This window comes from Balaenoptera musculus, chromosome 20 (assembly GCF_009873245.2).
Source record: "Balaenoptera musculus isolate JJ_BM4_2016_0621 chromosome 20, mBalMus1.pri.v3, whole genome shotgun sequence".
Lineage (NCBI taxonomy): Eukaryota > Metazoa > Chordata > Mammalia > Artiodactyla > Balaenopteridae > Balaenoptera > Balaenoptera musculus.
In genome coordinates this window covers 22,928,933-22,956,395 of record NC_045804.1, presented here as the reverse complement: position 1 = coordinate 22,956,395, position 27,463 = coordinate 22,928,933, and the positions used below count along the sequence as shown (strand labels likewise).

Genomic DNA, 27,463 nt, shown 5'->3' with positions numbered 1-27,463 from the left:
TTCCACTGCCCATAGCAGGGCCAGCCTCTGCTCCTGGCCTCACCGTGACTCACCTCACCTTCTCCAGGTAATTGTCAGAGTCAGAATAGGACCAGGGCAAGACTTGGCTTACAGGGCACAAGAGGCTCCTATTCCCCTCGTCTCCTGGGCACCCCAAGCCTTCAACCACACTCCAAACCTCTGTTACAATGCACATCCCTGTGAAGGGGGAGGAGATCCCTAACCTGGAAGCCATTCTTTAACAGCTTATTTCTCCTGGGTAGTGGAGATGGCAAGAATACCCTGGTTTTCTGGTAGCTTTACAATAACAGCATTTTTGCATGGTTGTCTCATTTTATTCTCGCCAAACCAGCAGTGCTAGCTCACTGAATAGAGGGCGGTAGAGGTCCAGGTAGGTGAATGGAGTTTGGGTCAAATCAACCAGGGATTAAATAGTGACACTCCTATCTTGATGGCAGGCCAGCCAGGGAACTTTGCCTCCTGCTTTCTTGCATGCCTCAGACCTGTTCATGGTCCCAGTGTGGGGACAGATCATTAGAAAGTGGTGAGCAACTGACTCCTGGCAGCCATTGCTGTTTCATCCTAATCAGACTCATAGAAAGCTTACATATGCTGGAAGTTAAGAGGGTTTTCCAACCATGCTCTTAGGAAGGGCAGGATATTTGCCCCACTTTATAGATGAGGAAACTGACACCCAGGGAGGAGAAGTGACTTCCACAGTCTCAGCACTAATTAATGATACAGTCACTAGTGATTGGAATCAGACTTTCCGATTCCAGGGCAAGGCTCTCTCTTCCACGTCCACAACCCCCGGTGTTGGGGATCAGCATGACGGTGGCCCACCAGAATCCAAGCAGCAGACCGCTGTGGAGGATAGAGACACTGCTGCCCAGCGGTGCCCTAAGGGGTCGCCCCTCATATTCAACAGTCCGTCCATGATACTCCTGGCACTGTCAAAGCCAAGCAGGTGCCATTCTCTGCCTCCACCGGTTTCTCCACATCAAAGCTTGAAGTTCATTCTTCGGATGGTCGCGGAAGAGAAGAAACCCTGGAGAGCGGCTGAAACTCCCTTCTTGGGTAAGTGGATGCCGACTTAGCCCACAGAAAAAGCAGGTTTGAAAACGTGTTTGATGTCTGGTTGCTGCATTTGGTGATGAACTCAGTCCCAGGGACAACTGAGACAGGCCGTAACCCCCCCTTCCCCCTCCGTACCCCAACCGCATACTGGTTTCTGCCGGTCAGTCTGGTGGCTCCAGCCTCAGAGCCACCGCCTCAAACCTCCAGCAAGCAGGAAAGGGGAGTGCGCAAGCGCACTGTTGACAACTCCCGCCACCTCGGAGCAGTACACTGTTACTTAGGAAACAGCCAATCAGCCATCCGGGCGGTGACCAATGGCAAGCGCCGATGAGCCGACACGGCTAATTTGAACACTCCGCGCGGACCGGGGGTTGGCGCCGGTCGGGTGCTTGAGGGGCGGCGCTCTCCGGTAGTCAGGGTTTCCTGTCTGCTGCGGCGGGACCCGGCAGCGAGGAGCGACACCAGCGGCGTGGAACCGACGAAGGGTAAGCGCTGGCCCACGACGGAGGCGGCCCCGCGGGCTCCTGCGCTCAGGTCTGGACGGGCGGACCCAGCTGCTGACGGCGGCAGAAGCCGGAGCCCGGCCTCTTTTGTGCGGGACACGGAGGTGCAGCGTGAAGACCCATCAGGTCCCGGGCGGTCCCTTCCGAACAGGGTGGGCGGAGGTGCGGGGAGAAGGCCCTTCCTTCCACACCTGCACGGGAGATCGGGACCCTCTGCTTATTTGTACAGGACCTAGACTGGGCCCTCAAGTCTGCACCCGGGCCCAGCCCTCTGTACATCCGCTCTGGGAAAGGTACCCCTGCTCATACGTAAGGAAGAATTGGGTCCTCCCGCGCACTAGAACTGGAGACGTGGGACTCTCTGCACATCTGTAAGGAGTAGCTAAGACCCTCGCTGCACATCTGTGCAGAACTGATTGCAGAACTGTGCCGGGGGCCGTAACTTAGTTACTGGAGCACCCAGTAAATATTTGATTGAATAAAGGAAAGAATGAAAGAAGATCTGCATGACGGAAAACCAGGTCTTCTGCTACTGTTCCTAGGATGCCTTTCCTCTTAGCTTTGACCCTTTAAGGTACTGAAGTGACACGGGAAAGATAAGCCTGGTCTGTGTCAAGGAAAATAGGGGATTTTACTGCAGATGTTGGTTCTTCTGGTAGGGGGCGAAATGCTAGTATGTCATATCAATTCTAATAATGATGGCTAACATTTATTGAGCACTTACCAGGTTTGAGTTAACTCATTTAATCCTCACAACAACCCAATGGAATAGACACTAATATTTACATTTTACAGGTTAAGAAACAGAGAAGTGAAGCCTAGCTAAGAAGAGAACATCCACAAAATTTTTCTGTATGAGCTTCTTGTGGATGTTACACTGCTTTCTCCAGTCTTATCACTATTCTCTTTCCTCTCCAGTCACACAGTCCATGCTTCAAACAACTACCAAAGTATCCAGTCCTCTGCCTATTTCATGATTGAATTCCCCCACTATCAGAGAGAGATTTTTTTTTTTTTAAATAAATTTATTTATTTATTTATTTATATTTGGCTGTGTTAGGTCTTTGTTTCTGTGCGAGGGCTTTCTCTAGTTGTGGCGAGCGGGGGCCACTCTTCATCGCGGTGCGCGGGCCTCTCACTGTCGCGGCCTCTCTTGTTGCGGAGCACACGTTCCAGACGCGCAGGCTCAGTAGTTGTGGCTCACGGGCCCAGTTGCTCCGCAGCATGTGGGATCTTCCCAGACCAGGGCTCGAACCCGTGTGCCCTGCATTGGCAGGCAGATTCTCAACCACTGTGCCACCAGGGAAGCCCTCAGAGAGAGATTTTAAAGTGTCTCAATTTGTTGGTTTTATATTAACCAACCCAGCTCCATTTTATACCTTTTCTTTTTTTTTTTTAATTTTATTTATTTATTTATTTATGGCTGTGTTGGGTCTCTGTTTCTGTGCGAGGGCTTTCTCTAGTTGCGGCGAGTGGGGGCCACTCTTCATCGCGGTGCGCGGGCCTCTCACTATCGCGGCCTCTCTTGTTGCGGAGCACAGGCTCCAGACACGCAGGCTCAGTAATTGTGGCTCACCGGCCTAGTTGCTCCGCGGCATGTGGGATCTTCCCAGACCAGGGCTCGAACCCGTGTCCCCTGCATTGGCAGGCGGATTGTCAACCACTGCGCCACCAGGGAAGCCCTTATACCTTTTTTTTAAAAAAAAGTATGCCAGTAGCATATTTTTAGAGATCTTAATAAAAATTGTCTCTATCTGGCCACAGAGCAAATCTAAACAGTTATCAGAGTATTGTACAAACCATATTCTATTTCCACAAGCAATTAAGTTTAAAATACAGAAGAAAAAGAAACAAACCCACATTTGAATTTTTAAAAAAAAAACATTTAAATAACTCAGTCAAATAGGATATCATTATTCTAATTAAAATGTAATTAGCATGAAACAGTGAAAATGCTATTTATAAAATGTGGGGAATGCAGTTAGAGAATACTTAGAGGGAAATTTGTAGTCTTAAAGGCTTACATTAGAACATGTATTTTTTCAAGCTGAAAGTGAGGCAAATATTCAATTTTAATAAGATAGAACAGAACAACAGAATTAAAGTGTAGAAAATAAAAGAAGTTAAGAGCAAAAATTAATGAAATAGAATTTTCCTATATAATAGAGATGATTAACTTAGCCAAAAGCTGTATCTTTGAAAAGACTAATAAAAAAGCCAGACCTCTGGTAATATTAAGAAAAAAAGAAAAGAAACATGGAAAAATGACCTTAGGAATGAAAATAGGGACATAACTTTGGTTACTGAAAGATTAAAAGAGAGAGAAAGACTTCAATGGGAAATCTTTTTGATGATGCTTTTGGGCAGTTTTCTAGGAAAAACAACTTACCTAAACTGATTCAAGAAGCTATGGAAGGGACTTCCCTGGTGGTGCAGTGGTTAAGAATCCGCCTGCCAATGCAGGGGACACGGGTTCGATCCCTGGTCCGGGAAGGTCCCACATGCCACGGAGCAACTAAGCCCGTGTGCCACAACTACTGAAACCCGTATGCCTAGAGCCCGTGCTCCGCAACAAGAGAAGCCACCGCAATGAGAAGCCTGCGCACCACAACAAAGAGTAGCCCCCACTCACCGCAACTAGAGAAAGCCCACAAGCAGCAATGAAGACCCAACACAGCCAAAAATAAATAAAATAAAATAAATAAATTTAAAAAAAAAAGAAGCTATGGAAATTTTTAACAAACCTAGGACTACTGAAGAAATTTAATTAGTTTAAAATCTACCTTCAGGGCTTCCCTGGTGGCGCAGTGGTTGAGAATCTGCCTGCCAATGCAGGGGACACGAGTTCGAGCCCTGGTCTGGGAAGATCCCACATGCCGCGGAGCAACTGGGCCCGTGAGCCACGATTACTGAGCCTGCACGTCTGGAGCCTGTGCTCTGCAACAAGAGAGGCCGCAATAGTGAGAGGCCCGTGCACCGCGATGAAGAGTGGCCCCCGCTTGCCGCAACTAGAGAAAGCCCTCGCACAGAAACGAAGACCCAACACAGCCAAAAATAATTAATTAATTAATTAATTAATTTTAAAAAAAATCTACCTTCACACACATCAAAAAAACCCACCAAAAATATACAGGCATTTGAAATGATTCTAATCTTATAGAAACTCTTCCAAAAAAAAGAAAGAAAGGAAGAAAACATTTTCAGTCTATTTCTGGGGGGGAGACGGGGTGCCACTCAGCATGCAGGATCTTAGTTCCCTGACCACGGATCGAACCCGTGTCTCCTGCAGTGGAAGCTCAGAGTCTTAACCACTGGACCGCCAGGGAAGTCCCCAGTCTATTTTGTGATACCAAAAGTGAGGCAAAGAAAATTTCAAGCCAATCTCTTTTATAAATGTAGTTGTAAAAATCTTAGATAAAATACTAGCAATCAGAAGCCAGTGATGTATTTTTTTTTTTTTTCAGTGATGTATTTTTAAAAAATGCATTATGACTAAATTGGGTTTATCCCAGGAATGTGAGAATAGTTTAACAATAGAAGATCTATTAATACAATTTACACATTTACAGATTAAAGGAGAAAACATATCCCATTAGGTACAGAAATAGCATTCAATAACCATTTATGACTTTTTTCAGTGGTAAACTAGAAATAGAGGTAAATTTCCTTAAACCAACAAAGAGCAAAATGAAAGCAGGAAAGAGACAAGATTGCTCACTATTGCTGCTTTCAGTATTGTACCTGAGGTCCTAGCCAGAGCTGTAAGACAAGAAAAATAAATAAAATTGATTAGAAAGGGATAAACAAAACTATCATTAGTTATAGCCTTATGATTGTCTATTTATAAAACAAAAGAACACAGCTCCTTCCTCTTTGCTACCACCCATAGAAAGAAACAGCCATCTTTGGACGTTTTTCTGTGGGTACTAAGGTGAGGGGAATTAAGAGCTACAAAAGCCCAGGTAGAAGGCAGAGCAGGCTAGGATGAAGAGTAGCGCCTCTGATGACAGAACAAAGTCAAGTTCTGGCCTTGCTACTTACCATCCATGAGACAATTTCCTTCCTGAGCCTCAGTTTCCTTTGCAGAGTAGGGATGTAACAAATGTATCAATAACTGCAGAATGAGATTGCTGTGAAAGATAAACAAAACACTTGTAAAGCACTTAGCATAGTGCCTGACACAAAGTAAGTGCTCAATAAATGTTAGCTATAATTGTAGTTATTTTTAGGCTTTTGGCTTCAGACTGCTTTTCTCTGGCCTCTATTCATTCATAGGACAAATATTATACAGCATCTACTGCATGCTGGATCTGGCTCCTAGGCATCTGGGGTGCACAGACTATATCAGAAGAGGGTCCTGCTCTCTTGGAGCTTAAGGACAAGAAACACAGTGTATGATTGTTGTGAAGGAGCAATGAAGGGGACCACAGCAACCGCTATATAAAAGTACAACACCCAAGGGCTAGGCACTTTCCCTGCCTTCTGAGCTCCCAATGTCTGCAGGCAGACCCCCCTCAAGTCCTCAAAAATTCTTCTCCAGGGGCTTCTGAGCATCTTGGGCTTGTTCTCTCTGTCCCTATGAGGATGGGCAGAGGAGGCTACCCTGAAAACAACTGAATCTTGGCTTCCCAGCCTCAGCTCCGCAGCGAACTAGCCTCCGGGTTTTAATGAGCTGCCCCAGGTTAGAAACAGGACATGACTGTGGCTGGCTCAGAACCCTGAAGATCTTATTAAAGAATCATCTCCCTTGTACTTTGGGCTGAAAAGCTCTTTCCAACCGAGGATCAAAGTAAACTTGACAAATGTTCTCTCATTAATCTCCCATCCCCTTGGGGCAGGGGCAGATTGGTAGCTGTTCTCTCTGGCTCTCGAAGGGAGATAATGTGACATCAACGTGGTGTGGCTGGTGGAAAGACCTCCCCACCAGTCAGAGGCAAAGCAGAGACCAGGACCCAGGTGTCCTAACTGCGGCCATGCCAAGTGTCACCCTACCCGCCCCCACCTCCCATCCTACACCCTCAGCACTGTCTCAGGGAGAAGGAAAACATCTCATTAGGCAAACAGTCGGCCTCACTGGCCCTCAGGAGGTGGAGAGGAGGGAACTGTAAAGGTTAGGCGCACTCCGCTGCCAGTGCCCTTTTTAATTTCCTGCTTTGAATGTTAAGCTGCTCTGTAGCTCCAACTCAGCTAATACAGTGTAGGCTCAGATGGTGGGACCAGGCACCCTCTGCCTTCACTTTCCTGGTCACAAGAGTGGGGTTCCTGGGAATTCCCTGGCGGTCCAGTGGTTAGGACTCCATGCTTTCACTGCCGAGGGCCGAGGGGTTCGATCCCTGGTCAGGGAACTAGGATCCTGCAAGCTGTGAGGCGCAGCCAAAAAAAAAAGAGTGGGGTTCCCTGGGGGTGGGATTGCGAGGATGGGAGACAGGAATTCTGAGTGTTGAAAATCAGGTCTAGTCTATTTATCCGAAAGCGTTTGCAGCATACATAATGCTAGTTACATAAAAGGGATTATAATTATTATAGAAACATAAGGGACTATTACAACAATGTGATCATGAGGGTGTAATATATAACGTCATTACACGGCAGTATAGCAGGCTCTATGGTCAGACTGCCTGGGTTGGAACCAGGATTCATCACTTACTACCACTGGGATCTTGGGCAAGTTGCTTAACCCTCTCTGTCTCAATTTTCTCATTGAAAAATGAGTATTATAATAATAGTATCTATCACGTGGGGTCGTGATGGGGTTGAAAGGAGGTGAAACGTGTAAGGCGCCTAGAACAGTCCCTGACAGAGTGGGCACTTACCTGTTATGTTTATTATTATGATGAGCTGATTGCTGGGACAGGAATAGAATTAATTACACACAAGTAAAAAGATGATTATTGGTCGACATCTCTCCTTTGTTTTGTGTGGGGAAGAAATTAAGAAGTTTGGGGGTGAAGGACAGGAGTTTGAAATCAACTCAATTCTGCCTCATTCCCCAAGGAAAAAATGAGTTGTTTGCTGGAGTTTTAGGTAGAAATCCCATGTTTCTTTGCTGAATGACCCTGGTAATTGTGACCCATCAGTGGGACCTCATCTTTCCTAGGAAAGCATTCATCTATTCCTATCCCCCAGGAACAGTCCCCTGTTTCTTACCCCTGTTAACATATCCCTAGACTTGGGCTGAACTTTTCCAAGATATCTGTGACTACTGCATTCCAGAAATTCCATCTCTACCTTTGGTAGGCTGGCTTGAAGGTGAAATGAAAGGCGAGAGAGGTCTGAGGGGAATTCAAGAGAGAATAGGTAAATAAGCTTTTGGGATTACTACCAGGGCAATATTAGGAAATCTACCCATGTCACCCTCTACATTAACACACTAAAGAGGAAACACTGTGTGATCATCTCAGCAAGTGCCAAAAAAGCATTTGATAAAATTTAGCACCCATTCCTAATGGGTAGTGGAGGGTGGGGAACTAAATATAGAAGAGCTAAAAATAGAAAGTAACTTATTATTTGCAAACTGTATCATCATTTAATTGAAAAATCTAAGAGAATCAATGACCATCTATTAGAACTAATAAGGGTGTTCAACAATGTGGCCAGATACAAGATCTGCATACAGAAATCAGTAGCTTTCCTATGTTCTGTCAAAATGAATTAGAAAATGTAATTTTAAAAAGAGCTTATTTACAATATAACAAAGACTATACAGTAACTAGTAATAAACCTATGAAGAAATGTACAAAACTCATGTGAGGAAAACAATAAAATTTTACTGAAGATTATAAGGTTGTGAATAATGAAAAGAGATACAATATTCCTAGATGGGAAGACTTCATACTGTAAAGATGCCAATTCTCATATTAATCTATAAATTCAAAATAATCCCAATTAAAATCTTAGCAGGATTTTTCATAGAATCAGCTTCATAAGCTGATTCTAAAATCATGCACAAGACAAGATGCCCAAGAATAGCCAAGAAAAAGAACAATAAGGTGATATATTGTAGAACCACAATAATTACAACGAGTTATGGGAAAAGGAATAGACATTTCAGTAGATCAGAATGGAGACTCACAAAACAAATTCATGTTTATATGAGAATTTAGTTATGTTAAATGTGGCATTTAAATTAGTGGGGGGGACTTCCCTGGTGGCCCAGTGGTTAAGAATCCGCCTGCCAATGCAGGGGACATGGGTTCGAGCCCTGGTCCAGGAAGATCCCACATGCCGCAGAGCAACTAAGCCCATGCGCCACAACTAACGAGCCCACGTGCCACAACTACTGAAGCCCGCTTGCCTAGAGCCCATGCTCCGCAACAAGAGAAGCCACCTCAATGAGAAGCCTGCGCACCGCAACGAAGAGTAGCCCCCGCTCGCCACAACTAGAGAAAGCCCGCGCACAGCAACGAAGACCCAACGCAGCCAAAAATAAATATAAATAAATAAATAAAATTTTATAAATAAATAAATTAGTGGAGAATGAATGCACTATTTAATAAATGATCTTAAGATAGTTGCCTGCCATTTGGAAAGAAAAGATATTTAGGAATATCCTCATATCATTCACACACAAAAATAAATTCCATCTGGATAAAGATCTAAATGTAAGAAAGGAAAAGTATTAGAAATATAAGAAAAGTGTTTATTATTTTAGGGAAGGAACGTCTTCTTAAATATGACATAAAAACAATAAAAAAAAAGGTTGACACATTTGACCATTTGAAAATTGGAAACTTCAGTATGGCCAGAGTAGGATTTTTCTTCAAGAATGCATGGTTGCTTTGATGCCAAGAATAATATCAAATAATTTACCACATCAACAAAATAAAGGAGAAAAAACATGTAAACATATCAGAAGATGCTGCAAGAGCATTAGATAAAGTTCAAGACATTCCTGATAACAACTCTGAGTAAAATAAGAACAGAGGAAATTACTAATATGATAATGACTATTTGTCCAAAATCAATATCTAAATAGTGAAGCAGGGCTTCCCCAGTGGCACAGTGGTTGAGAATCCGCCTGCCAATGCAGGAGACACGGGTTCGATCTCTGGTCTGGGAAGATCCCACATGCCGTGGAGCAACTAAGCTTGTGTGCCACAACTACTGAGCCTGTGGTCTAGAGCCCGTGAGCCACAACTACTGAGCCCGCATGCCGCAACTACTGAAGCCCACGTGCCTAGAGCCTGTGCTCCACAATGAGAGAAGCCACTGCAATGAGAAGCCCGCACACCGCAACGAAGAGTAGCCCCCGCTCGCCGCAACTAGAGAAAGCCCGTGCGCAGCAACAAAGACCCAACACAGCCAAAAATAAATAAATAAATAAAATAAATTTTAAAAATAAATAAATAAATAGTGAAGCACTAAAGCCATTTCCTTTAAGATCAAAAACACTACAGTGGGACTTCCCTGGTGGCGCAGTGGTTAAGAATCCGCCTGCCAATGCAGGGGAGACGGGTTCGAGCCCTAGTCCAGGAAGATCCCACATGCCGCGGAGCGACTAAGCCCATGAGCCACAACTACTGAGCCTGCGCTCTAGAGCCTGCAAGGCACAACTACTGATCCCACGTGCCTAGAGCCCGTGCTCCACAACAAGAGAAGCCACCACAGTGAGAAGCCCACGCACCACAACAAAGAGTAGCCCCTCGCTCGCTACAACTAGAGAAAGCCCACGCACAGCAACAAAGACCCAACACAGCCAAAAATAAATAAATAAATAAATACATTTATTTATTTTAAAAAAACAATACAGAGATGCCTATTATCATTCAACATTGTTTTGGAAGTTCTAGGGAATACAGTAGACAACATATGAAATATTTGGTATAAGTATGGAGAAGAAAAGGTAAAAAAAATTATTTTCTGATACATAATTGTATACTCAGAAACCTCAATAAGCTCTAATAAAAAGCACTTAGAGTCAATAAGAGAGTTTGAGGGAATTCCTTGGTGGTCCAGTGGTTAGGACTACGCACTTTCACTGCTGAGGGCCCATGTTCAATCCCTGGTGAGGGAACTAAGATCCCACAAGCCTCGTGGCACGGCCAAATAATAATAATAATAATAATAATAAGAGAGTTTGAGGGTGGTGGGTATAAGGCAAATATATAAAAATCAATCATGTTTCAGGACTTCCCTGGTGGCTCAGTGGTTAAGGCTCTGCGCTCCCAATGCAGGGGGCCCGGATTCGATCCCTGGTCCGGGAACTAGATCCCACATGGGTGCTGCAACTAAGAGTTTGCATACCACAACTAAGGAGCCAAGTAAGGAGCCCGCCTGCCACAACTAAGACCCAACGCAACCAAATAAATAATTTTTTTTTTTTTAATCAATCATGTTTCTCCATATTAGCACCTGGAGATAGGGAAGGTGTTCCATTCATAAGAGCAATAAAGTACTTAAGAATTGTATTAAAAGGACAATTATAGAAACTATCTGAAGATATAAAAAATACATGAACAAATAGAAAGGTAATAGCCATGTTCTTGTATGAAAACATTTAATATAAAATAAATATGTAAATTTAATATAATTCCGATTGTAATCCCAATAGGTTTTCTTTGGGGGGGGGTTCTGGGATGGGGATGGAATTGATAAAATGTTCTTAAAGTCGAATAGAATAAATGACTGAAAATAGCCAAGAGAATCATGAAAAAGAAAGCTGGGGTTGGGAGGGGTGTCTTGCCTTGCTAGATAAGAAGCAACTGTAAAGGAATGGAGTAGAAACTGTGGTGCTGCCACAGGAATAGACAGATTAGTGGAACATAATAGAAAGCCCAGAATAGGCCTCCGAAAAAAATACAGTCATTGGATATGACAAAGATGGTCTTTCAGATGAGAAAGATATTTGTCAGTAATTGGTGCTGGCATCAATATTCTCTTGAGGTATAAAATGGAACTGAGCTGTTGAGGAGGAGGTGGGAGAAGGCCCCTGAGTGCTAGGCTGAGGGCACCTGGTCAGGCCTGGGTCAGATTGGTCCTCATATCCATCATGTCTCCGCCCAGGTGTTGCCATGGTGATGGCGGTGGAAAACAGCATGGTGCAGGTCGTGGTGCGGGTGCGGCCCCCCACCCCGAGGGAATTGGAGAGTCAGCGGCGGCCTGTGGTTCAGGTGGTGGATGAACGGGTGCTGGTGTTTGACCCTGAGGAGCCCGATGGGGGCTTCCTTGGCCTGAAATGGGGCAGCATCCATGATGGCCCCAAGAAGAAGGGCAAAGACCTGACGTTTGTCTTTGACCGGGTCTTTGGTGAGGCGGCCACCCAACAGGACGTGTTCCATCACACCACCCACAGCATCCTGGACAGCTTCCTCCAGGGCTACAACTGCTCAGGTGAGCCCGTCTCCCCCTCTGCTGGGCACTGGTTGAGGAGGGCTCCGGCCGTGCATTCTCTGTGGGCCCCCCATTCATTCTTCTCCTGTGTGTGGGCCACTCCACTGGGCCATGGGATACAATAGCAGATCAGGCAGACAGCGTTCCTGTATTCGCGAGGCTTACAGTCTAGAACTGGGAGAAAACACATCACAAAATCACACCCACAAGTGTGTGGTTAAAAACCAAGATAAGGGGCTTACCTGGTGGCGCAGTGGTTGAGAATCTGCCTGCCAATGCAGGGGACACAGGTTCGAGCCCTGGTCTGGGAAGATCCCACATGCCGCGGAGCAACTAGGCCCGTGAGCCACAACTACTGAGCCTGCGCGTCTGGAGCCTGTGCTCCGCAACAAGAGAGGCCGCGATAGTGAGAGGCCCGCGCACCGCGATGAAGAGCGGCCCCCGCTTGCCGCAACTAGAGAAAGCCCTCGCACAGAAACGAAGACCCCACACAGCCAAAATAAATAAATAAATAAATAATAATATCCCCTAATATGCTGATTTATTAAAAAAAAAACAAAAACCAAGATAAGTGGTATGAGGGAAAGAATTGTGGGCCTTCCACAGAGGAAGCTACCCAGGCTGGAGAAGGCTTCCCTGAGGAAAGGATAAGCTCCCACCCATAGTGGAGACCCCTTGCCCTCAAATCCACAAGCCTACAGGGGCACCAGGAATGGACACGGAGAACTCAACAGCTGGGAACGTAGGGGATGTGGGTGGGTGGGAGGGAGCAGTGGAACCGCGCATGTGGAAGGAAGGAGGGGGGCTCGGGGAGAAGGGAAGTGCTGACCGGATGGAAATGCACTGGGGGAGCCCCTAGAGAAGGTGGATCTGGCCCTGCCGCCACCCTACTCCCTACTCTGTCTTCTGTAGTGTTTGCCTATGGGGCCACTGGGGCCGGGAAGACACACACCATGCTGGGAAGAGAGGGGGACCCCGGCATCATGTACCTGACCACCATGGAACTGTACAGAAGGCTCGAGGCCTGCCGGGAGGAGAAGAGACTCGAGGTGCTCATCAGCTACCAGGAGGTAGGGCTGTTTGCACCCCAGGACTGGGCGGCCCCATCCCTCATTCTCACAACCACCTAAAGAGGGAGTGGGGTGGAGTAAGCAGGAGGGGGAGAGGGTGGTAGGGAGTGAGCAGAGGGGGGCCCAGAGGGTGGACACAGCTCCAAGAGAGACTGCATGTGAACTGACCCCGCCTGTCCTACTCACCATGTGACATCATCCAGCAAAGTGCCACTCACCACGGCGTGTCTCATCATGCTTCCCTGACCCAGCAACTCAGCTCTCCCCAGCCCCTAGGGGAGAGGCTTCTTAAGCAGCCTCTCCCTCAGGTCTCTCCCTGGCTTCCTTTCTCCTCAGGTGTACAATGAGCAGATCCACGACCTCCTAGAGCCCAAGGGGCCCCTTGCCATCCGTGAGGACCCCGACAAGGGGGTGGTGGTGCAAGGACTTTCCTTCCACCAGGTAAGGGGCTGGGCTCAGGTGGGACGAGCAGCCCCACTGGTCCTCCGGAATCCCCTCACCGGGCAGTTTGGGGATGTCCTGGATCCTGTTGGGGCAGTGGTGGTGATAGCAAGGGGGTAACATTGGTCCTGAAGAGCAGCCCTTCTGTTGGGGGAAAAGTCCCCGCTGGGGAGACCACAGCCCCCTTCCTGCACATCTCCTCTGTAGCCGACCTCAGCTGAGCAGCTGCTGGGGATGCTGACCAGGGGGAACCGTAACCGCACGCAGCACCCCACTGACGTCAACGCTACGTCCTCCCGCTCCCATGCCATCTTCCAGGTGAGGAGGGGTCACAGGCCAGGGCCTGAAGCTGGAGCTCCTGGTGCCCAGTGCCCCCTCACCCCTGCCATCTGCCCCCAGATCTTCGTGAAGCAGCAGGACCGGATCCCAGGTCTGACCCAGGCCCTTCGGGTGGCCAAGATGAGCCTGATTGACCTGGCTGGCTCGGAGCGGGCGTCCAGCACCCACGCCAAGGGGGAGCGGCTGCGGGAGGGAGCCAGCATCAACCGTTCGCTGCTGGCCCTCATCAACGTCCTCAACGCCCTGGCCGACGCAAAGGTAAAGCTGCACAGAGCCAGGCTCCTCCCCGGGACAGCGACCCAGTGCCCGAGCCAAGGGGCCCTCCCTCCAGCCCTGGGCCAAAAGCTATCAAGTCTAAATTTCCTGGTGGTCCAGCGGTTAGGACTCGGTGCTTTCACTCCAGTGGCCCGGGTTCAATCCCTGGTCAGAGAACTAAGATCCTGTAAGCCCAGCAGCGGGGTCAAAAAAACAAAAACAAAACAAGCAAACAAACAAAAAAAAGCAAAGGCTACCGAGTCTAGCCTGGGTCTGTGTAGTCCAGACACTCACTCCACGCCCACCCACTGTCCCCAGGGCCGCAAGTCTCACGTGCCCTACCGGGACAGCAAGCTGACCCGCCTACTCAAGGACTCCATCGGGGGCAACTGCCGTACGGTGATGATCGCTGCCATCAGCCCCTCCAGCCTGGCCTACGAGGACACTTACAACACCCTCAAGTATGCCGACCGGGCCAAGGAGATCAAACTCTCGGTGCGTGCCAGCTGGGACGGCCACCCTGGAGCGGGGGTGTAGGGGTGTCGGGGGAGCCCCCAGGCTGGGAGGAGGAGGGGACAGGACGCACTGGCTTCCTCTGGTACCTGGAGCAAGCGTTCCCGCAAGGCCGAGGGAAGAAGTGACAGAGTCCTCATCCTTAAAATATCACAGCACTGGGATGATTGAGGCAGAATCTTCTCAAGAGGGAGGCAACGGAAGGGAGTGGCCGAGTATCAGCCAGTGATCTTTGTCAGACTTGTTTTTAGCGGCAGGCCCATATTTTTGGCAAAACAACATATAACACAGATAAAAGCAGGGTTGCCCGGTTTCCCCCGCCTCCTCCAGGGAGCCCCGGTGCTCCAGGAGCCACTGCTGCAAAGCCCCTGGCCTGGGGAGAGCATATCGGTCAGGGAGCCGGGGTCTCGGGTTCAAAGGCAAGCTCTCCTCTTGCCACTGGCCTCCCGGTTCCCTCAGTCGTGAGGGTGAGTCTCGGGAATGTGAGTGAGGTGTGCCTAGCGCGGCGTCTGGCCGCTGGAAGTGGTTGCCGAAAGCGGCTTTGAATGAACAAACAGATCTCTCCCCTGTGCCCCCATCTCAGCTGAAGAGCAACGTGATCAGCCTGGACTGTCACATCAGCCAGTACGCCACCATCTGCCAGCAGCTCCAGGCTGAGGTGAGGAGCCGCCTGGGGAGCTTGGCAGGGCACCCGGCTCGGGGGCAGGACGGGACCACTGGCACGCGGCCAGGGCGCTCTGCCTGCCCCTTGCCTCCTGTGCTCACCCGGGGCTCTGAGGGGCTGGGCTGCTTCGTTCCAGGTGGCCGCGCTGAGGGAGAAGCTCCGAGTGTACGAGGCAGGAGCCCAGGCCCCGCAGCAGGACTCCTCACGGTCCCCCAAAGCGGGCCCTCCACATCAACCGTGAGTTCTGCCGCCCCTACGTGCCCCATCCTTTCTCCAGCTTCTGGAGGGCTAGGACTCCTCGCTTCTGTTCTGGCATCTGGGGTTAGGGGTTCCTACTCACTGCCCGGCACACTGATTGTCACTTAGAATGGTCTATGTCAAAGGAGTAAATCACACCCCAGCCTATATAAGCAGCATCTACTCTTCAAAAGAAGGTGCATTTAAGGGGCGGGTGTCATTGTTTCCTAAACCAGAAAATCCCTGACTCCTTCTCCCACCCTCAGCTACTGCCCTCTTGTTACCCAAGCATCCACCCCTTATGGACCTGGAGCCACAGAGATCCTGCCCCCTCCCTGATTTTCCCACCTGCCCCTGCTTCCCGCCTTTCAAACCTCTCCTTTCCCCCTTAGCCTTCCCAGCTGCCCCTCGCCATCCCGCCTCCCCAGCCAGCCCTGCACCCCAGAGCTACACCCAGGGTCGGCAGTCCTTCAAGAGGAGAGCCTGGGGACAGAGGCCCAGGTGGAGAAGGTCGTGGAAGGGAACTCTTCAGACAGGGAGCAGCCCCCAGAGGACAAGGACGAAGGTCCGGCTGAGGAGGTAAGACTTGGAGCTGGTGGAATATTGAAAGAAATGCCCCACCCCCAACTCACAGGGTCCCTTCAGTCCCAGCTTCTCTACCTGGATGTCTTACACCTCAGTCATTAGGAGGCTTTCAGATCCTGCGCAGGAAGAACTAGTCTGTCAGATCCTGTGTGTCTGGAAGTGGGGAGGCTGAGTGTTAACAGAAGGGGAGCAGGGAGGGAGCACGGGGACTGGGAGAGAAAAAGACCCTACCAGGACCTGGTCGTTCCAGGAGCTGTCATTCCCACTCTTGGAGGAGGGACGGGTTGTAGGAGCTGCTCACGTAAAGCGAGGGAGGCCCTCCTGGGCCCTCGACCTGTGACTCTCTTCCTCTCTAGGTTCCAATCCAGGTGCCAGCACAGAACCTCAAACACCCATTGCCCGGCTCCCCCGACCTGACCCTGCAGCCCAAGCCAGTCGTGGACCACCTCCCACCACAGAACCTGGGCAGGGACCGTTCTAAGCAGTAGGTATCTTCTTGCTCCGAGGCGGGAGGTGATGGGTTCCAGGCCTCCTGGGGTGGGAGTTGGCGCTAAGTACATCACAAAAGCTCTGTTTCTGCTCTAGTTAAAGAGGCAAGTCTTTTCTCATCAATATTGTCCCTTACCTGCTGTCAACAATTTGATATTATCACCTACTCTGTTTACGTAGCATCCTCTCTATTTATTACTCCGCGTAGCCGGCAGCCCAACAGGAGGGAAGCAAAACACCAAATTCCATCCAGACAGCTGGCAAACACCGAGCTAGGGCAGGGCTGCCTGGGCTAGTGCTTTGCTTTCCAGTCTGAAGGCCAAGCTGCCTGTGCTCAGCAAGGAGACAGCTGCCGGGAGAAGCTGGGCAGCAGCTGAGCAAGGGACAGCTTTCCTGAGTCAGGTGTTCGTCATGTGTCTTCATCAACAGATTGACTGCTGCTCTTCTCCTCTGAAGTAAACACAAACCCAAAGAGAAATGGCTTTTGGGCCATTCTTTCCGTGCTTAATAGAGAGGTGCCCCCAGAACATAAATCCCCTGCCACTTAGCTTTGCTGCTGCCAACCCTACACCTCCCTCCCCAGCACGCTTCACGCTAAGCAGTGTATTTAAAGCTTCTGGACAGAAGGGCCTGTTTAATTTTATTTCTTGTTGGGGAGTACCTGTTCCCGACTCAGCAAAAAATGCTGCAGCCTGAATAATCAGCGGCTCATTATCTGTCTCCTGCTGCCGACTCCCCGGGGCCCTGGAGTGGCAGGGATGCACTGGCGGGATGTCCCCTTGGCCCCCAGGGAACGACCATGGACTCCCACTGATGACTCAGGGTCTCTCTGCCTGGAGTCCCGTGTTGCTAGGACACCAGGGTTCTCATTTCTGCTTTGCCTCTGATTTTGTGGTTTCTGACAAGTTGCTTCAAACTTGGCTGCGATTTGGGCATCATGGTCCTTGTTTTCCTTACTTCTTAGAGTTAATAATAGATACTTATAAACTGTGATGGAACACCCCAAGTATCAGGGGCTGCAGAACATTCTAGATCTTCTCCATGCAGATAATCGAAAATAATTTTGCTTTGGCCTTAGAATTTAGAATCTTAGACCACCAGGGCACTGAGTAGATTTTAGATTTTCCAGTTCAGTGGTTTTTCAGAATTTTTTTTTAACCGCAAAGCCCTGTCTTCAATTGAAATCTTATGCTGAGGTCTAATATGTAGAACAGATAAAGCAGAGCTGTTCCATTAAAAATGTCCTCTGATGGGCTTCTTGAAACCTGAATTGAAAACCCATGATATAGACCGACTCCCCCGTCTGCGGGGGCTACATGGCAAGAGGGACGGGACCAGACCTGGGTCATCTGACATCCAGGCCAGTGGTTTTCTCCCCAGACTCCCACTTTTCTCAGTCTAATTTTCATATAATGTGTGGCTCAGGCAGATACAGAATGAGTTTCTGCTGTGTCCTTTTAAATTTATATCCTGCCTTCTTTCAAAAAGGCCTTGAGGCTGCTTTATAAAATGAGTTTGGGTTCCCTGAGCACACACTGAGGACACAGGAGGGGGCTCAGAGATGTCCAGGCAGGTAAATGCTACCCAGGGATAAATGACTGGCCATGAATAATCCCCACCGAGAAAACTGTTTATCCTTTTATCATGGGTGTGCCTCACAGAAGGAAAATTTGCTTTCTTAGAATCTAAATTTACAACATCAATAATCACATTACCCTCGTAATTTCCTTTATTTTATTTTTTACATATATATTTTTAAAAATAAATTTATTTATTTGTTTATTTTTGACTGCACTGGGTCTTCGTTGCTGCGCGCGGGCTTTCTCTAGTTGCAGCGAGCGGGAGCTACTCTTCATTGCGGTGCGCGGGCTTCTCGTTGCGGTGGCTTCTCTTGTTGTGGAGCACGGGCTCTAGGTGCGCGGGCTTCAGTAGTTGTGGCACGCAGGCTCAATAGTTGTGGCTCACAGGCTCTAGAGCACAGGCTCAGTAGTTGTGGCACACGGGCTTAGTTGCTCTGCGGCATGTGGGATCTTCCCAGACCAGGGATCAAACCCGTGCCCCCTGCATTGGCAGGCAGATTCTTAACCACTGCGCCACCAGGGGTGTCCTTCGTAATTTCCTTTAAATAGCCCCTCAGTGCATGTGAAGTATGTGTTAATACACACATACTCTTTCAGGATCCCAATCACTAAATAGAAAGAGCAGACTGAATGCATTTTTGAGGGTCTCCTCAGAACCAAGATCAACATGGCCTATCTTATTTAATCTCTTATTATCCTAACAAGGTAGATGGCATTATTATTATTACTATTATAGAAAACAACAGTTAACTAACCTTATAGTGCTGGGTATGTGCCAAGTACTCTTTAAACACTTTATATCTAAGATAACCCATTAGGGGAATTCCCTGGCAATCCAGTGGTTGGGACTCTGTGCTTTCATTACTGAGGGCCCGGGTTCAATCCCTGGTCAGGGAACTAGGATCCGGCAATCTGCTGGGCACTGCCAAAAATTTTTTAAATAAAATAACCTATTTCATCTCCCCAGCAACCCTGTGAGGTGGCTGTGTGTGTTGACCTCATTTTAGGGATGTGGACACTGAGGGTAAGAGGTGATCCAGGGTCACGCAGCTGGGACTTGTTGGAGCCGGGTTTTGAGCTGTTAGTCTGACTTGAGCCTGGCTCTTCTCTGCTACCTCCCATTGCCCCTCTGGGAAATGGACTTAAGATCACAGCACTTGTAGGTGGCAGAGCTCAGAGGAAACTCAGACCTTCCGAGTCCAAGGCCACTTAGTGCCCTTTCCCTACTTCCCAAGTACTGTCTTTGTCAGGGGACATGTTGAGTGGGTGAAGCCGCCCACCATTACCGGCGTCATCTCCGCCAGCCTTGGTCTTCAGCACGGCTGGAAGGGTGATGAAGCCGGCCAGGCAGTCCGGGAGGGCCAGTGCACGTGTGCTGCGCACCACACCTGGAGCCCTGGGGCTGGGTCCTCCGGGCAGATCTGAGGCGGGGTGGGGATCCCCTTCCCTCTGTTCCAGGTTGGCTCTGAGGGTGCTGTGCCTGGCCCAGCGCCAGTATTCCCTGCTCCAAGCAGCCAACCTCCTGACCCCTGACATGATCGCAGAATTCGAGATGCTGCAGCAGCTGGTACAAGAGGAAAACACTGAGCCTGGAGCAGAGGCCACCGGGGAGCCTGGCCCGGCCAGGGGGTCACCTCTGGCTCAGGAGCTACGTTCAGAGTCAAGTGAGTCTCAGCCCTGCTCGGCCTGTCTTCTGGTGCCAAGGGGTGGCTGGGGCCCCGGGTGCTGGGTTATGGTTCGGTCAGAGACTGGACCCCTAGGATCATGGACTTCTGCACAGAGAGGCCCCAGGGGTCACGCAGACCCGAGGAGTCAGGGGCTCCTGCCTGTCCCGTGTCTCTCTCCCCAAATTCTACAAATTCTCCTTCCTTCTGGCCAATCCCTGATCTCCCCTCAGCACCCTCCTCTCTGCCCAGAGTCTCCAGGATACTCCGGCCCTGTGACCCGGACCATGGCAAGGCAACTGAGTGGCCTCATACACGCTCTCGGGGTCCCACCCAGGCCTGACCGCACCTCAGCTCAGGCATCCCGACGGCCCACAGGGAAGAAAAGGAGGAGACCGAGCCCCTTGGAGCCAGACAGCCCCCCAGGCCCGAAGCCCGGGACCAAACGCCAGCGCCAGTCCCTCTTGCCCTGCCTGAGGAAGGGGACCCCGCCTGAGGCTCGGCTTCCGTGTGGGCCCATCACCCCCACGGGGGGACGGGCCTCCTCCCCCTGCCATTCCCCTCACTTCTGCCCAGCCACAGTCATCAAAAGCCGGGTGCCCCTGGGCCCTTCCGCTCTGCAGAACTGCTCCACCCCTCTGGCCTTGCCTGCACGGGACCTCAACGCCACCTTTGATCTCTCTGAGGAGACCCCCTCAAAGCTGGGCTTCCACGAATGCATTGGCTGGGACAATGTCCCCCAGGAGTTGAACAGGCTGGATCAGCCCTTCATCCCCAGGTGGGTCTCCCTTCTGCCCTCCCAGCAGGGTGGTCAGGGGTCAGCAAGGGACAGAGGTGCTGCCCAGGGGAACGGAAGACAGCACGCTCTTGATGTTGGGACACTGCATCTCTTTCCCTTTGGTCTGACCAGCATCCAGGCCCAGGAGAGCAGAACGTGCCGTTTCTTTGGAGGCGCTGCTTCTCTCCAGGCCCTGCCTTGTCCATCTACACTTCAAAGCCACCAGCTCTGTGCTGGTTTGTGACATGCCCATGAGTAGCTCACAGGCGCCCCCTATAGGGAGGGTCAGCAGGGAGGAGGAACTAACATGGGGTGCCCAGCCCACTCTGTTCCTTGGGCCCCATCACTTGGGCCTGGTCTGAGTTCTGTATCCCACTGAGAAATACCTGTTTCTACCACTTCCACCCCAGACTTTACCCTCCAGCCCAGCATCTGGGACTGGGAAGGGCATCCTGAGAAAACTTTATTCAGCATTTTTCAGTGGGAAGATGCTCTCACCCTCGGCTTCTTCCCGCGTGGCAGGGAGGGGCAGCAGCAACCAGCTCAGGACAGTCCAAGGCCGCGAACAAGCAGCAGACTGACCTGGACTCGGGAGGCCGAGGGTGGCAGGCTGCCCACTGCTCCCCCCACCTCTCCCACAGCCCGAACCCCCTCTCAGGATCAGGCTCAGAGCCAGGCAGGTGGAAGGGTGAAACTGTCTGAACTCCAGTTCCCCAGACGTGCCAGAAACTGACACCTGGATGTTCTCCCAGAGCAGGCCTGTCACTCAGCTGTCAGCCCGGGCCGAGTGAGGCAGGGAGAGGAGTCCACCTCTTAGGAGGAAGAAACCTCAGCGGTCATCGTGTCTAACCTCCCTGCCCCGCAAGCCGGGCGCCGGAGCGGGAGGTGCTGGCACCCTTTTCTGGTTCCCTCCTGATGTGCCACCTTCATCCTCCTCCCTCCCCAGCGGACCCAGGCACCTGTTCACCATGAAGGGCCCCGAGCCGGCAACTTCCTTCCCTGGGACCTCAGCTCGCAAGAAGAGACGCGTTGTGAGGTGAGGATGGGGAGGTGTGGGAGGAGGAAAAGAGGAGCCGTCACCAGGGCAGCGGACGCCCGGGCCAACTACAGGCACTGCGTGTGTCTCTAGACCCCTTGGGGCCAGTAGCAGGGGGTCTTGTGAGCAGGACCAGCGTCTGGTTGTCTGAGGTTCCCTGGGTTCTTACTATTACAGGATTATATTAGAGATGTCTCTCCCTCCTTTGGTAAAGGCCACAGACCCTCTCTCCATGAGGGGGACATTCAGTGTTCACTGGGTAATCCAGGGAGTGGACTACCCACCCCCTCACCTCTACTTCCCTCCCAAACCCCACTCAGCTCCCCTTCCCTCTGCTGCCTCTCCCACCCTCAGGTCTGGCCTTGGGACTTCCTACTGGTGCTCAGCCTCCCCCTGCTCCCAAGGCTCGGTGTCTAGCTCTTACCCTCCCCCCCCACCACCCCCCACCACCCCCCGTAGTCCAGAGGCTTGGCCGTGACCTTCCCCCCTTCTTCCTTCCTTCCCTCCCGCAGTTCCTCCATCTCCCGCGGCCACAGCCGCATCGCCCGCCTCCCCAGCAGCACCTTGAAGAGGCCAGCTGGGCCCCTGGCAATCCCAGGTGACTGGCATTTGGGGGCAGGGATGCTCTGGGTCACAGTGGCAGATGGGGACAAGAAGTAGGAGGGGAGGGAATTCCCTGGCGGTCCAGTGGTTAAGACTCGGCGCGTTCACTGTGGTGGCCCAGGTTCAATCCCTGGTCAGGGAACTAAGATCCCGCAAGCCGCCAAAAAAAAAAAAAAAAAAAAATGTAGGCAGGGACAGGCGAGAGGAGGGCATGGGGTACTTCCGAGCACCTCAGGGACCCTGGTGAGAGAGATGGGGGATGGGGTGGGGGAAGGGAACGGTGGGATACAGCCTCACTTTTCTCCTTCCTCCCTGCCTCCCCTCATCTAACCGGCCTGCAGAGCCCCCCTCCAGTCCCCACTCCCCTGGCAACCAGAGGAGCCAGAAGGAACTGTTGGGGGTTGGGGGAGCGCTGTCAGCTGGGAGCTGCTCCGCCAAGGTGTCCTGACCGCCCGGCCCCTCTTGGTCCCTGGAGCCGCCTGCACCAGGAGCCCTGACCTGCCTTCCTCGGCTCGGAGCAATTAATGCCAACACCCTCTTCCTTTATTAACAGTCCTCCCCCAGACGTTCATTCTGCTACTCGCCCTCCTCATTAACCTCTTGTTACACTCAGCTTCTCAGCGTGTATTTATTCATTTGTGAGTTTTAACATATTGCTATTTTAAAGGGTGCTGCCATCATTCCCCCCTAGTTTATAACACCCTCCATGCAGGAAGGTGGCTTTTGGGGGCTTTGCTGCCCACCCGCCATCTAACACAGGGCTCTGCACAGTGATGCCCGCTGTGCAGTTGAGGAGGGGTGAGCATGGGATGGGGGCATGAGGGAGTCCCAGCTTGGCTCTTCCTGGCTTTGAGAGGAAGGCGTCTTCAGCCCCATCCCCCCAGCCTGGAGCAAGAGCCCCAACCCCATGCCACAGTCCTGACGATGATGCAGATGATGGTGGTGCCTTGATTTCCAAATGAAGAGGGTTTATCGTTTTTACCCTATTGTAAACAGGATACACACTCCGTGTAAGAAGAAGTATAAACCTTAATGCTACCATCTAGACATAAGAGCTGTTAATACTTGGGTTTACATCCTCTGATCCTTTAGTTCTGCATATATATATATATACACATGTATAGATATAGTTTTTTTTATTATAATGATTAATAAACCATCTCCATCCTTGGTGTGTGTTTCTCTCTGTACACCTAGGTAGGATAGCAACCCCTTCCTCCTCTTCAAGAAACTTCTGAGTATAAAAAACATCCCCCCTCTGCCTCCTCCTCCATCCTTACAGGTGGGCCCTGTCCCTTACTCCGCAGCCCCACCTTCTGCTAAGGGCCCCTGCTCCTTAGCGGGTGAAGAAGCTATCACCCCTGGAGGCCTGGTCCATCCTCCTACAGCCTGGGTGTGGGTTGCCAGGAGTCCTGTCGTCAGAGAGAGCGTCTTAGTGGTCCCCAGGTCTTACAAGGCTCCAGGCTGAGCCTCCACCTGCTGGAACCCATTGCAATCTTCCTCCCACAGCTCCGAAAGCTCCCCTCCACCCCCGTTCGTGGCTCTCCCCTCCACTCATTCGGATTGTGACAGTTCAACCCAAGCCTACCTCTGTTTCCCCAGGAAGACGTGGCTGGCTGCATGAACGAATGGCATAACCAAAATCCCAGCAGTCTGTGTTTAAATTGCTTCTGAAAACAGACAACGTAAAAGGCATTTAGCACTTTGTGAGTAGTGTGTAAACAATGCCGCTAATTTCAAATGAGGCCTCGCTGCTCTGGGCGAGCAGCCTCCCCCTCTACCTGGGGCACCCCTCCCCGCTCAGTTTCCATGCCTTTTTGGAGGAGTGGAGAGCACAGCGGGGAGCGCTGCATTCCTACCGGCTGCAGGCATCTCACACGACTTCACGACCTTATGAGGTATAATGAGGAAATAGACAAAAAGGTTAACAAAATGTGCCCGGAGTTAGACGGCAAGTGGCAGCGCCAGGATTCAGACCAGGATCTGGTCGTACACATGACACCAAGCTGCTTCCGTTTAGAAGTGAACAGACATCATTTCTTTCCGTGTGCCGGGAATTTCCTCCTCTCCAATTAGTCTTAATGAGTTTTTTTCCCCTGTATACCATGATCCCCACAGAAGCAGTCACCACCTCGCATCTGTAGCCCCCAGAGGCCTGGTGTGGTGCCTTGACCTCAGGAGACCTCGCTGCATGCTGGTTGCATCCAAATTGAATAACTTCCTCATTTCCTGGGGCCCTCACATCTATTATCTCATTTGATCGTCACCATCACCCCTGCAAGCGCAGAGGCAGCAGGCACAGGGCAAGGTGGCTGGTAACCAGGGCCAGGAGGGCAGGCTTTGCCCAACAGGCTCCGTTGCACGAGGGCTGGGGGCAGCTTGCAAGGGAAAGAGGTCACTCTTGACAAGGATGTTCTGCAGCTGACCATTCGCTCAGCAAACATTTGTGGCTCCGTGGTGCAAAATGTGCTCTCGGGTGACCCGTTAAATGTACAAAGACTTTGCCAATGGAGTTAAGCACATGTGGCTCCTGCCCTCAATCACGGGAGGTTGGGCTGAGATGGGCCGCTCGCGAGGAGGCAGCCTGGATGGTCCAGGTTGCTGGCAGGGGCTGAGGGGGGCAGCGCGCTGACGGCCAGCTCCCAGCTGACCGCCGTGGGCAGCGATGAGGCTCTGAGATTGGATTGTTCTCACACAGAGTCATCCGCCAGAGGCGGCAATAGATGGCTCCCCCGTCCACTGCCGGTCAGCCTGCCCTAGGTTCTCCCTCCCGGCTTCAGCCTGCCTCTTCCGCCTTGAGGGCCTATGCAGAGCCCCTCCCTCCACTTCAGGGAGTTTAGATGTTCTCTCTTCCCAGGCTCTTTTCACCCACTCCAGGCCCCGCAGCTCAGGTCTGGGCCCCACCCCAGGGCACAAATTCCTGCCCAGTTCAGAGAAGCAGGCTCAGTGCCAGGAGCTGCAGAGACAGAACAAGACATGGTCCCTTCACACAAAGAGTCAGGATGGAGTCCTTGTCACCTGAGCGTAAACCCAAACCTCCGTCAGTGTTAGGCCGTGTCAAGAGGAAGGGACTGGGCTTTTTCCACTGGGTCCTCCCACCCCCAGCCATCGGCTTGGCGCCCACAGGGGACATCATCACCCCATGGGGCTCCTTCCTCCTTGGCAGCTGCTAACTCAGGCATCCTGCCTCCCAGACCCTTGCTCATCTGCCTCCAGTTTCCCCCAGAATGTCTCTTTGGCTCTTGGCTAGGTTTGGGGGATCCTGCTTCCCAGACAGAATCTAGTTCCTGGCTATCTTCCCCTCCTCCACAGTTCTTCTGTGAATAGGGACCTAGAAAGTCTTGGGATGGAGTTTGTGGGTGGAGGAAGGGACCAGAGTCATACCCAAGAGCCTGGAGACCATGGCTGTGTTTTCTAGCTCACCCCGGAGCTCCCCTGGGCTCACCCGCAGCCCTGCCCCCGGCTCATCCTGTCCATTTGAAGGACCACTGGATTGGAAATAACAGGCCGCCGGTCAGCCCTCTCCTCCCTCCAGGGACACATCTGGTCCCCGCCTCTCACCCTCCCAAACGGACACAGTCAGGCAGGGAGACGGAAGGGAGCAGGGAGCAGAGCAGACCAAGGAAAGCAATTAAAGAGCTGGTCTCAGGGTTAGAGGCTGGGGGCAGGCTTGAGCGGCCCCTGGCTGGGTGGGGAGGCGAGAGTAGAGCAAGGGCCCGAGCTTATTAACCCCAACACAGCAGCCTGGACCCTGGGTCTGTGAAGGTGAATGAGCTGATGCCTCCAATGGCTGAGGGGCCGTTGAGAAGGAGAAGGAGTCCAGGGGTTCAGCCAGGAACCCTTCTGCAGCCACAGGAGTAGGGCGATTCTAACCAACAGAGCTGGGCTGGGCACAGGCTCAGGATCGGAGAAGGAACCATCCCTGGCTTGAGGCAACCATCCTCCAACAGAAAGGGGAGACCCCTGCCCTCAGGGAGCTCCCAGCTGACAGTGAACCACGGGTTCTCCCATTAGGTGGCTCCCATCCAAGGGGAGAGGGCGGCTCCTGTCCTGTGGGGGCCTGAGTCTGAAGGGGGAGACAGACCCTACCCTTAGGTGCATCCCAGTCTGATGGGAAAACATAGGTCTAGCAACGGGAGGACCCCATCTTCAGGGGGCCTTGTCCTTGGGAAGCCTCAGGTTGAAGTACAGAAGAGGCTCGCACCCATGGGAGATGTTGACACACCAAGAGGTTCTCAAGCCAATGGAGCTGTGGGTCTCAAGCCCACAAGGGTTGGGGAAGGGCAAGGATGGAGGGACAGAGCCCACTGGGGGAGTCAGGGAGGAGAGAAAGCAGGGTGGGAAACAGCCTGTACTCTGAGTCTCCTCCAGAACAGTGGGACATAACTCTCACATGTCCCCTAGGAGACCCAAAGCCACAAACAACTAGTGATCTGGGGGCAAAGGGTGCTGCCCCCTCCCCACATCCTGTCCACACTGCCAGGTAACTGCCCTTTGCAGGGGGGGCCTGCCCACACGCTGTCCCTGCCCCAACCCCAATGGGGTCAACAGGACATGGCCGCTCCCCTGGAAGACCCAGCTCCCAGCCCCCCGGGTCCACCCCATCATAGATGCGCTAACATGGAAACAGGTAAAGCACCTGGTAGGTGTTATTAAATGGAAGCTAGGATTTGTCGAGCACCTGCTGTGTCCGGCTTTCGCTGATTTTTATCTCACAACTACCTTGGAAGTATGTCTAGACCTCATTTTACAGATGGGGAAATGGAGACTCAGAGAAGGTTCCTGAGTCATCCAAGATCATACAGCTATTGAGTGGCCATGGCCTTGCTCTCTCCCCTAGACGGCACTGCCATAGCAGTCAGAGGCAATTCTAGTGAGCCCTCTAAGTGATGCACATCTGGGTTTTAGAAACCGTGCCTAGAGCTGTGAGACCAACTTTCTTCCTGCCTCCCAAGGGCTATGTCCACCAGGCCACTCGGACCTGGTCAGCTCAGCACTGCCATCTAGTGGCCAGTTTCCCTCCTCAGAGATGGGTCACCGAGTGGATGGACTGGTCAGAGATCCATGTTCTCTCCATCCCACTCACGCTTGCTGACCACCATGCTGTGCCAGGCACTGGGAGAGTGGCAGGAGCACAAGCGGAGTCAATGGGCAGCAGTCAAGAGACAAAAGGGCCCCTTGAATTAGAGGCTGGCAGGTTTGGAAAACACTGGGCACCTTGTGTGCGGGTTGAGGCCGGGTGAAGTGTTGATCTATCCTGGGATCAACCTGGGCCTCGTAGGCAGGAGGGCATCCTGGCA

At 51.4% G+C, this 27,463-nt stretch overlaps 1 protein-coding gene across 2 annotated transcripts; it reads left to right on the top strand.

Annotated features, from left to right (window-relative positions):
* Nucleotides 1-1,441: 1,441 nt before the first annotated feature.
* On the top strand, nt 1,442-22,970 carry KIF18B (kinesin family member 18B). 2 transcript variants are annotated; one of them, XM_036835457.1, is made up of 16 exons: nt 1,442-1,562; nt 11,583-11,909; nt 12,822-12,979; nt 13,316-13,420; nt 13,628-13,738; nt 13,820-14,017; nt 14,333-14,509; nt 15,111-15,185; nt 15,328-15,428; nt 15,821-16,007; nt 16,370-16,497; nt 19,541-19,746; nt 19,999-20,524; nt 21,471-21,560; nt 22,073-22,158; nt 22,505-22,970. In XM_036835457.1, the coding sequence occupies exons 2-16, from the start codon at nt 11,591-11,593 to the stop codon at nt 22,609-22,611; spliced, it is 2,574 nt and encodes an 857-aa protein (XP_036691352.1). In that variant the 5' UTR covers nt 1,442-1,562; nt 11,583-11,590; the 3' UTR covers nt 22,612-22,970. The 2 variants fall into 2 exon arrangements, with proteins under 2 accessions (XP_036691352.1, XP_036691353.1); XM_036835458.1 differs by lacking the exons at nt 21,471-21,560; nt 22,073-22,158; nt 22,505-22,970 and having other exon boundaries at nt 19,980-20,231.
* The last annotated feature ends 4,493 nt before the right edge of the window (nt 22,971-27,463 follow it).

Coding starts and splice junctions, on each gene's coding strand:
- KIF18B (XM_036835457.1), top strand. CDS start 11,591: ATGGTGATGGCGGTGGAAAACAGCATGGTGCAGGTCGTGGTGCGGGTG. Junction 12,980..13,315: donor TGCTCATCAGCTACCAGGAG/GTAGGGCTGTTT, acceptor CTTTCTCCTCAG/GTGTACAATGAGCAGATCCA. Junction 14,018..14,332: donor ACGCCCTGGCCGACGCAAAG/GTAAAGCTGCAC, acceptor CACTGTCCCCAG/GGCCGCAAGTCTCACGTGCC.